The sequence below is a fragment of the Cryptomeria japonica genome, chromosome 6, assembly GCF_030272615.1.
Source record: "Cryptomeria japonica chromosome 6, Sugi_1.0, whole genome shotgun sequence".
Taxonomy (NCBI): domain Eukaryota; kingdom Viridiplantae; phylum Streptophyta; class Pinopsida; order Cupressales; family Cupressaceae; genus Cryptomeria; species Cryptomeria japonica.
Window position 1 is genome coordinate 465,040,641 of NC_081410.1, and position 10,976 is coordinate 465,051,616.

The 10,976-nt window shown below is 33.8% G+C and overlaps 1 protein-coding gene across 1 annotated transcript; it reads left to right on the forward strand.

The window, feature by feature from the left end:
- The first annotated feature begins 4,578 nt into the window (after positions 1-4,578).
- LOC131051099 (transcription factor bHLH147) lies at positions 4,579-5,611 on the forward strand. The gene is made up of 2 exons (XM_057985473.2): positions 4,579-4,718; positions 4,824-5,611. The coding sequence occupies exons 1-2, from the start codon at positions 4,704-4,706 to the stop codon at positions 5,409-5,411; spliced, it is 603 nt and encodes a 200-aa protein (XP_057841456.2). The 5' UTR covers positions 4,579-4,703; the 3' UTR covers positions 5,412-5,611.
- Positions 5,612-10,976: the final 5,365 nt, after the last annotated feature.

A 10,976-nucleotide genomic window follows, 5' to 3' on the forward strand; every position in this document is an offset into this window, starting at 1 on the left:
TGGTTGGCTATGCTAATACTCTATTAGCATCGCTCAAAGACAAAAAGAAGGCAAAATTGGACATCTTAGCAATCCAAGCTGCACCAACTGAAACTGGTACTGCACTTGTAGCAAAAGCAAAAGGAAAGCAAAAGAAATGTGATAAAAAATCTCCTATGAAGAAACTTACAAGGGTGACTCAGAGTGTCCTAACCAAGAAGGAACCAACACCTAAAATTTCTGAGAAGAAGGAGAATGTACCAAAGAAGAGGAACAGGAAACTGATTTTGCAACCAGAGTTTGAGGGTACAGATTTTGAAGAAGAACCTAAAAAGGAAAAGACAACCGACAGAACACCTAAGAAGGTAAAGGTAGTGCCGAAGGCAACTACATCTATAGACATTGCCACCTACAAACCTGACACAACGTTTGAAAGAACAATGAAGTCATTGGGGAGAAACAGGTTTGACAATGTCAAAGAACATTACGATTCTTTTACTAAAGATGAGCAGAAGCAAGTACTTCAATAGGTACTAACCTATTTGGGTCATTACAGTAGATCTCCACATGAATTGGAGAAAGATATTTCCGTTTATTTGTATAATACTTTGTTAGATAAATGGGAAGAAGCCACTCAAATAGAAAAGAATATTTTTGATGAAGTATTTGTATAGTATTTTGCCAATCTATCATCAAATGGAATTAGTACTTTAACTAAGGAATACAAAGCATATTTTGATTTTAAAGTAAGAAGATTGAAGCTTCTAAATGGAAAAAGGTTAGTTGTTGAGTCTGAGACACATCAACTAGCCTGTATAATCAAACAGAGGGAAGATGTCATCCACTCAAGAAGTAAGGATGATACCACAGAAGATGTTCCTCGACTAGAAATGGATGAAGAGGAAATTGTTCAAGTTGACGTTGTCTATCCAACCAGGAAGAAGGATGATTCCATTATTCTTGTTGATGAAGATATTCAGGACACAGTAGACTTATCTGGAGACATTACTGCACTAGATATGGATCCTCCTACAATCACAAAAGTACAGGTTACATCAGGTGATCAACCAGGTAATCAATTAAAAGAGGTCAGTGAACCGACAACTGAACAATAGGAGAAACCCCGAGCTCCATTGGTCATTGAAACTACTCAAAAGGAGTCTACTGAGGAAGTTATTACTCAACAAACAAAAGATACAACAGAGAAGAACACAAAAAGAGACATCATTAAGAGTACACCACCTGAACCGACAAAGCAAGAACTACTTCATGATGATGATGAAGACTCTTTAAGCATTTCAGGACCTATTAACATGAATACCTTGAGTGTATCTGAAATGATGAAGATTGCTAATGTTATGCAATCTCATGCACACAAGAAGAGGTTGAAAGAGCAAAGAATTGAGGCAGAGACAATCTAGAATGTTGTAGAAATTTTGTCTAGATTACTACCGGAAACCTTTGTCACACATCTTCCTACTCCTATTAGCAAACTTGGTCAGTTAGTTGCAGATGCATCTGATCAAATCAAATTGCTTGAAGATGCTGTTCAAATATCTGCTAAGAAGAGCCACAAGAAGGAATATGGAGATAAATTGGCTAAGCACATTGAAAATAGCAAAATGACTTTATCTCATAATGGCGGTATGTTAAAGAAAGCTATTGAATCTAGAGGAAAGTATCTTGCCTCTACCTCCAAAATTACTTTCTTTTATTCTGATATTTTTAAAAATCAAGTTGAGACTGAGCAAGAAATAGAAAGGTTATGCAAGGCATATATCCCAATCTAGGACTCTATTCACGCCTTTAACAAGTCTATAGATGAACTACATGACAAGAACAGGTATGATAATGAGAGAGCTAAGAGATTCCAATCTCTAAGAGAGCTCAAGAGTCAGCTCACCTCATAGATTGACATTCTTCAGAGAGCCTACTCCAGTGCAGAAGCTATTCTTGCTACTCCTGAAACCTGCATGCTAGATTCAATGGAAGAATTCTATTCTCAACTGTTGTCTACCTCTGAGTATACAAACAACATACTGGAATCATGGAAGAATGCTCTATCCCAAATGCAACAGAATTTTAATAATATTTTCATGAGAATATCCAATGCATGAACTTGTTTAAAATTGTAATATATGATGAACACTTTGATACAGATTTTCTATATATATGTATATATTTTACTTTATCATTTTGGGATTATTGTCAAAGGGGGAGTAATAATATGTATGTGTGTTTTTGAAAATTTTGTATTTATGCATACATTAAGGGGGAGTATTGCATTAAAAGGGGAATATGAGTAAATGTGTAAATATGTTGTGTATGCACACTTAGCGGTATTGTATTACTCTAAAAATTTCTAAGTGTTGACATCAATGCCAAAGGGGGAGATTGTTGGCTTGATGATGATTGTAATGTATTCATCACTTGTTGTCATTGATGAAACACTCTCACACACATATATGATTACATTGACTACTGGTATAACTTCAATTGGTTTTTACTACCCACCGATATGTTCAAGGTCTATCTCTAACTGATACTTTGTGTCAACCGATATGTGCCTAAGAGATACCTTGTGGTAACACTAAGTCAACATCAAAGTGAAGATGAAGTTGAAGGTGAAGATCAAAGGAAGATTCCTGGACAACGATTCACTAGTTTTATTCCAACCGGTATTGGCTGCTTTGATGTGTTACCAACACCATTTGTTTGGCGGTCATTTTTGTGATGAGTTATGTTTAAATGTCTAGATACACTGCACCTAGGAAATTGTGTTCCTATGACCGACATAAGGTCTGAATGCCTATTTAAAGACATCTGAGTGAAGCATTTCGTGTGAGATGAGAAAGAGAGAACATATATAGCAGAGGTGATCTATGCGAATACTTTTGCTGAAAAGCGATACATGTTTTGATGGAGAGCAGTGTTGAATGTACTTAGAATGATCTGATCAAGCAAGTTTGTGCTACTTAGAACAGATCAAATCTTTCTTGTTGTTTTCTAATCATTACAACATAACTAAATCCCCTAATTGGGTAAGCTCTAACAAGCTTCATTGTACAAATCCTCTAACAAGGTGATCCATTAGTTTGGATTCTAAAATCCTCCAACAAGGTTACTCTTAACAGGGTATAAGCCTCTAATCAAGCTTGGGATCTCTAACAAGATTCGCTCCTAGCAGAGCTCTTTGTAAGACCTTAACTGATCAGTTTTCTATTACTACAGATAGTTAACTTGTGAGTTCCATCTCACCGTGGTTTTTACCTATTTGGGTTTTTCACGTATAAACACTTGTGTTATGGTGGATGTTCTACTTTATGTGGATGCTGTTATTTCATTTTGGATAGCATGTATTTTGTTTAACTTCTTGGTTAAGTTCATCTGCCGGTTAGTGTTTAAAGTAGTGTTTGTTTTGGTGTCACTGATTCAACCCTCCCTCTCAGTGCTTTTCAAGTCCATCGGATATTTGGTGTATAAAGGGTTGAGATTTATTGGATTAAGTGGATGATGGAGATTGAAAGATTATTTGGATTTACATAGAAGGTAGTTGAAAATGAATGATTAGCATTTGTTTGATTGGTTTGATGGTTAAGATTTAAGGTTGACTCTATTTATGATTGATTATTTATATTTATTTTAATTTTTAATTGTGGATGAGACATGGTTGTCCTATTAGCGTGGATTAGATTACTATTTGGGGCTTTGAGCCATTTAATAAAATAATTAGATTATTTAATTTATTAGAGGAGAGGGATGTAGGAAATTAATTCAATTAATCTATGATGGAAGGAATGTTGGAGGCTAAATTTTAATTAATTAAATAAATAAAATTTATCTAACCAATTGTGTTAAGGTAACGAGTGTGGTTAGGATGGGCTTGTTGAGAGGGTATTGATCTTTTCTTTTTCTTTTTTTCTTTTTTAGTGTGATCGGTGATGCCCTTCAACTCCACATGAAATGCTTTTGACCTAGAGCTATGAATCGATGAGGTCACAAATTGACCCATGAAATGCTCATATTTAAGTCAAATTTATCTTTATACAAATTCAATATTTTCTTAAAAATTTCAAGACAATTTCTAATCTAATATTAATTATTAGTGATATCAAAACATGACTAATCCAAATATTCTTTATTCTTTAAACCTTTATCAATTATCAAATTAAATACATTTATTTATTTTATTTATATTTCCTACTTTTAATTATAACCATTATCAACACATTATCATTCATACACCTAAATTAATCTATACTCATTTATATATACATCTAAAGAACCTTTATTTTCCTTTACATTTATATAAGAGAATTTACTATAATTTCAATCTAAAAAATATGCTACTCAAGCCCCTTCAAAAATAGGGATGACCTCATTGACTAGGCCAACAAAACCTCAAAGCATCCATCAACTTTTTAAAATATCAAATTAAACAACTATTGACAAATTTAAAATCGTAAAACTATATTTATATATTCGTAACAGCGTTTCTTATCAGGTCGACAATCAACCAATGTTTTGGAATTACGTGGCTCAAGATATTTTAATATGCCAACATCCATTATTCTTCCTAACTTACCAAATAAACATTTTATTCCCATTTGAAAAGGATAAGTAGGAATGGCGTTGAGCATAACGCCAGCTGGATGTCATCGATGTGATCGCCATTGAAGCGGCTGACAGTTAGCATTACTGGTTGGTAAGAAGCTTCTACAGACATGCACGACTCAGGAGTACGCCTGCAACTCAACCCTTTTGCCTATAAATCCTGTCTCATGAATACCATTCCTCTGAGCTTGATCATCTAACAATTTGTTTTTTTGGTTTTGTTGTTGCAGGTTATGGCTTTACCCTGTAATCCGGCTTGGAGAGCTGGATTTCAAAAGAAATATTTGAGTAGGTTCGTAGCCGAGCTGCAGCGCAGGAGAGTCGAACGCAGGCCGAGCAGTGTCAAATCGGCTGCCGACCTTTCGCTGGCCATGGCGGTTCGGGGTCGAACCGCGTGGAGTCGGGCCATAATATTTGCAAGCGCAAGTCGGAAGGCTAACAGATCTACCAGAGCATGGAGAATACTTAAAAATAGGAGAAATTTTCATTCTCGCCTGAAAAGCTTAAGGAAATCCACGGCCAACGCCTGCAAATCCACTGCTTTTTGCTCTAAGCAAACCCTAGCCAAGCGGCCGTGCAAGCCGGAGGCGTGCAGTACAAGCTCGCAGTCGCTTGGCGAGGAAGAGCAAAGCGTTGAGCTTCGGATTGAAACCCTAAGGACTCTTGTACCGGGAAGCCGCGGCCTGGATACACCGATTCTTCTAGAGGAGGTGGCAGAATACATAATGGCGCTAAAGATTCAGGTTGAGTCAATGCAAGCCCTCGCCAACCACCTCGAAAATTCGGCTGTTAAAGTTTCCTGTTCCGCAAGGCAATGAATTGAATAACGCGGCTGTGAATCAAGTTATTGTTAAATATTTCCAGCCGTGTGAAAAATAAAATCAGAATAGGCGGAGCGGAGAACGCCTTGGTTAGGTTACGAATTTTCTTAGTATTATTGTGCCTCTTCTCTACTGTGTAGATTCTCTAACAATATTTGCTTCTTTCGGTGTAAAATATCGACATTTCTTTTTGTTCATTTCAATTGCCTATGGTGTATGTGGAAATTTGCACTGGATCAAATGATTTTGTTTGCCAAATCGCAGCTGCGTTGTATTATGAAAGCTCTATACCTGCATATTGTTTAGATTTAGAGTACTGTTAACATTCGACATAACCTTGCCTCATCTCTACTGTGTAGATTCTCCAACAATATTGCTTCTTTCGGTGTAAAATATCGACATTTCGTTTGTTTTTTCAATTTCCTATGGTTTATGTGGAAATGTGCACTGGATTAAATGAGTTTGTTTACCAAATCAGAGCTGCATTGTATTATGTAAGCTCTATACCCGTATTTTGTTTACATTTACGAGTACTGTTAACATTCGACATAACCTTGCCTCTTCTCTACTGTAGATTCTCCAACAATATTGCTTCTTTCGGTGTAAAATATCAACATTTCTTTTGTTTATTTCAATTTCCTATGGTTTATGTGGAAATTTGCACTGGATTAAATGATTTTGTTTACCAAATCACAGCTGCATTGTATTATGAAAGCTCTTTACCTGCATATTGTTGAGATTTACGAGTACTGTTAACATTCGACATAACCTTGCCTCTTCTCTACTCTGCAAATTCTCCAACAATGTTGCTTCTTTCGGTGTAAAATATCGACATTTCTTTAGTTTATTTCAATACTGTGTATGTGGAAATTTGCACTGGACTAAATGATTTTGTTTACCAAATCACAGCTGCATTGTATTATGAAAGCTCTATACCTGTATTTTGTTTACATTTACGAGTACTGTAACATTCGACATAACCTCGCCAGAAAAAGGAAAAAAAACAGCTTTTCTTCATTAGAAGCAGATCTGAACAGAGCATGTTTAGTTAACATTCCTTATCCCCGCAGATATTCCTCTTCAGCGTGCACTATTGTGTCTTATTTTGCCCTCACTTTGCAGAAGAGTAACACGGCGGTAAACTCAGTTTATCTTTACACATTTTTCGTACTAATCTCAAAAGATTGCGTAGCATATTTAGAAACAATTTTTTCACCGGAAGAGTAAACATTTAGATTATTATTTTTTTTTCGAATCATTCAGCCAAATTCGTCTCTCAGCCCTTTGCAAACTACAAAAATAATCCCTGAAAACCTATTTTGAACAACACAGAAAATCTAATTTGAACCAGACATTCTCAGTGCACCAACAGTTTTGGCTAAAATTTGCCGTCCTGATTCTTTTCCTTTAAATGGCTTAATAAAGTCTTTTGAAATGACTTCAGCCTGTGAGGTTTCTGCAGTACAGAATGATAGCCTGGCCTTTGGATCCCCTGACGCCTGAAATGGTGAGAAATTTTTTGAGTGGTCTGCAGAAATGAGAGAAGAACGGCAATAGATTGATTTGTGTACGCAACCGAGTTTTTTGGGGCACCCGGTCGCATATTCGCATGAGTGAATTTTGATATTATATTGCATAATTCATCATATACAGAGATCTGATATGAACTGATCATTAGGTTTCTAATCGGAAGGTACTCGGGAAAAGTGGCTGTTACGTCTCCCTTTCACTTTCCAGGTTTTTTAAGTTTTTAAAAATATTTTGTGATTGTATTTATGATTCGTTGCTTATTGAGAATATATATTTTGGATTTTTATCCATTCAAATCATTTGAGACATGATTTAACATTAAAAAAAAAAATATATCGATTATTTAACAAACAAAAAATAAAATAAAATTTTTAAATATAGAAATTAAAGTTATCAAATGGACATATCAATAATAGTATCTTTAAAAAGATATTAGACTTCATATATTAGTTATGGTAAGTAGAGTTCTTGTCAAGTGGTGGAGTCATTAGATTTTTGTATTAGGCTACAGTTTCATAAAGGGGCAAGGGGAGAGTGCTTTATAGGTATGCATCTTAATTTCACACTTTTCAATTATCTATTTGGGTATATCAAATTGCTCAATTTTATACAACAATTGACTTGTCAAGTTCCCTATTCAAAAAAAATCTTTTTTAAGTCCATATGATCAAATATGATACCACATTAGTATGTATTTTTATTGAAGGTGTCCAAAATGGTCTCAAATTGTGATAAGACTATAGGTCTGCACAAAGTCATGTTTACTTGTGCGTTGATGTGACATCATATGATTGGTTACTTTATGAATTTTAGAGGTGTTTTTTTGGGAATAAGCATTGACATGACATTTTTATTGCACCACTATTGGGCCCATTTTGTCCACATGCTATAACATATATCAGTACCCCTATTACCTTTTGGTCCCTCCCCTAGTGCAGTTCCACTGAAAAGTTTAAGCTTTGAAATTTAGTAAAGTTGGCGGTCTCATGAAGAGTGCTATGAATAAAAAATTAATAAATAACATCATTTTCCTTCTATTTTTTTGGTGGGAATCTAAAATATTAGCTAATTGACAAGTGGCAAAAAAGTTTCTAAATTAGAGCAATTATATTCTTGTATTAGGGTAAGGTCCCATAAAAGGGGGCTTCCTAAAAGATTTCAGTGGGAGTTGCTAAGATTTTTTAAAGCTAGCAGTCCTATGAATTTAGTAGTGCAATTGAACTTAAACGTTTAAGCTTCGGAATGGTGGTCTCATGAAGAATGCTATGAATAAAAAATTAATAAATAGTATCCTTTTCCTTTTTTTTTGGGTGGCAATAAAAAATATTAGTTAATTAACAAGTGGCAAAAAAAGTTTCTAAATTGCTCAATTTCAACCACTAAAATATGCATTCCTAAAAAGTAGGGAGTAATCCTTCTTCTTTATTCAATCTTATTCAAACATTGCTACTAACTTAAAAAAATAGCATTGAATTCAAGCTTGAATATATTGATGTTTTCAATTTTATGTTAATATTATGTTGCACAACTTATGGTAGATGATATGTGTATTTTTTGTATTGTGTTTATGATTATCAATGAGTCTCATTTGATCACAGTTTTGGTAAGAACATAATATTAGTAGAGAACAAAAACCCTTATAATATATAAATATTTTCTGTATATGCTCTATACAAGTAACGATTTTTAATAATAATTAATAATATTAAATAATTAGAAAGGTAGTCCTTGAAAGGATATGGTACTATCCTTTTGGGTTCCCTTCTCCTTACATTTAAGGGAGGATTCTTTCCTAAAGTTGTTGATTTCAAGTCTTGTCAACTGTTGGGTATAGTTATTCAATCTTGGAATGATTTGAGTTGTTGGCATTGTGGGGGTAATCTAAATGATTGGGCTACTCTCATTTCTATTATGATAGATCAATCTTGTTGTTCTATAGAAGAGGTTGATGTGCTTATTCATTATCAAGTGGATATAAAATCTTACAGTAGGAGACAATTGGGTATGATGATTTTCTTTGGTGGAAAAGTACAAAATTCTTATTATTGGTTGAAGTGTAATTTTTTTATTTGACTTCTTCATCATAATAAATGTCTCACTTGAAACAACATACAAAAAACAAGTGTCTACATGCTTGTGGAGACAATAGTGGCATATTTGAAATTAACATTTTGTTTATGCTTCTTTATTTAAATTTTGGCTCACTCAGGGCCAACATCCTAACTCGACCTGTATTCTTTAATTGCATGCAATAAAAGGCCTACTTTTATCCTTTGGAAAATTTCACTAAAAAGAAATCATCAAATTTTTTAAGGTTATCAAAATATTATTGAACAAATTTGGCAAAATATTTTAGGTTTAATGAAATAAACTTTTCAAAAAAGGTGATCTTTGGATGTAACTGTTTCTTCTTCTAATAATCTAATTTTTCAAAAGTTAGATTGGGGCAATTCCTTGCTTCTAAGCTTACATCTTTGAATAAGATGAATAGAGTTGGCAATTTACAATAAAAGATATATATGCATTTGTTGGAGTTGAGAAACACAACACCACAGAAGCCTAAAGATCTTCTGCGAGCTAAAACAATCTGTCACAAGGAGAAGCAATGAAGCAAGAACAATCTACAAAACAAAAAACACAGGAAAATATGCTCAAAAGAGGAGATCTCAATATTCACAAAAAATGTGTAGTGTCATAATGAATCAAAGAAAACAAAATTGACCTTTAATAGGTCAAGAAACCCTAAAAGGGAAAACCCTAGGCTTGCACATAATAATTAATAAAAGAATTAATTATTATGCACCTAATGTTAGCTTAAGTGTAACAGATAATAGGGAACTTACAGGATTAAACAAATATTGTTTAATTAATCAAGTAAATACCCAATTACTCTAACAACATCAACCTAAAAAAACTACAAACAAATAAAGAAAACTATATATGTAAATTTATAAAGCCACTTTATGGACTAAAACAAGGTCCTCAAGCATGGTATTCCAAATTAAATATCAAATTTAAAATTGAGGATTCCTTAATTATAAAGTTGATAATAATTTTGTTTTCAAATTTTATAATAATCATACAATTATCATTATAATATATGTAGATTAATTTCTCATCACTGGTATTTTTTCATCCTTATACACAAATACAAGAAAAAACTGAATATTACCTTTGAAATGATTGATTTAGGCTTTTGTCATTTCTTCTGAATGTTAAATTTTTAAGATCACTACTCAATTATTAATCTCAAGTAAAATATGATCAAAATTTAATCTCAAAATTAAATATGTATTATTACAATCCTATCATCACACATGTTGAAACTAGTATTAAGCTTGACTCTCATTCTCCTTGCAAAACTAACAGCTCTACACCTAATTTATCTAACTATATCATGCCCTAGTATTTATGAAGTAGTTGGTAAAACACTCCAGTTCATGTGAGAACCTTCTCAAGTTCCCTTTCTAATAAAATTTATTTTGGTGATATTATTGTTGGCATTTGACTGGATTAGTAAAGATTGTTGTTGATATGCAACCAGTATATGATTGATTGGTGAATGTGATGAAGAGATTGAGATTCATGTTTGATGACTAATTTTTGTGTTGTCATTGATGGAAACAATGTTTTTGTGGTCATCTAAGTCTTGGTAGCCAACCGGTAAGGTATAACCGATACAGATGACAATTTTACAGAGAACCGGTAATTAGGATCTCAACTGGTAAATTGAGACAGAGTTGCATTTCGACAACGAGTACAAGCGATTCATGAAAAGTTGGATGATGCGATTTTACAACGACGTTGGTGACAGGTATTTGGAGTTATGCTCTCAACCGCATTGGCAGATTCAACTGGATGAACGATATTTGATGTACAGATCAGACAAACTGGTAGAACACTTAACCGGTAGTGATAAACTAACTTAAATCGGTAAAATGGAACATGTTTTACTTTTTTATGTCGATGGCCGACATATGTAAAGCGTGCGATGTAAGTTTTTCTAGATTCATTGAACCTAAGAAATTGTTC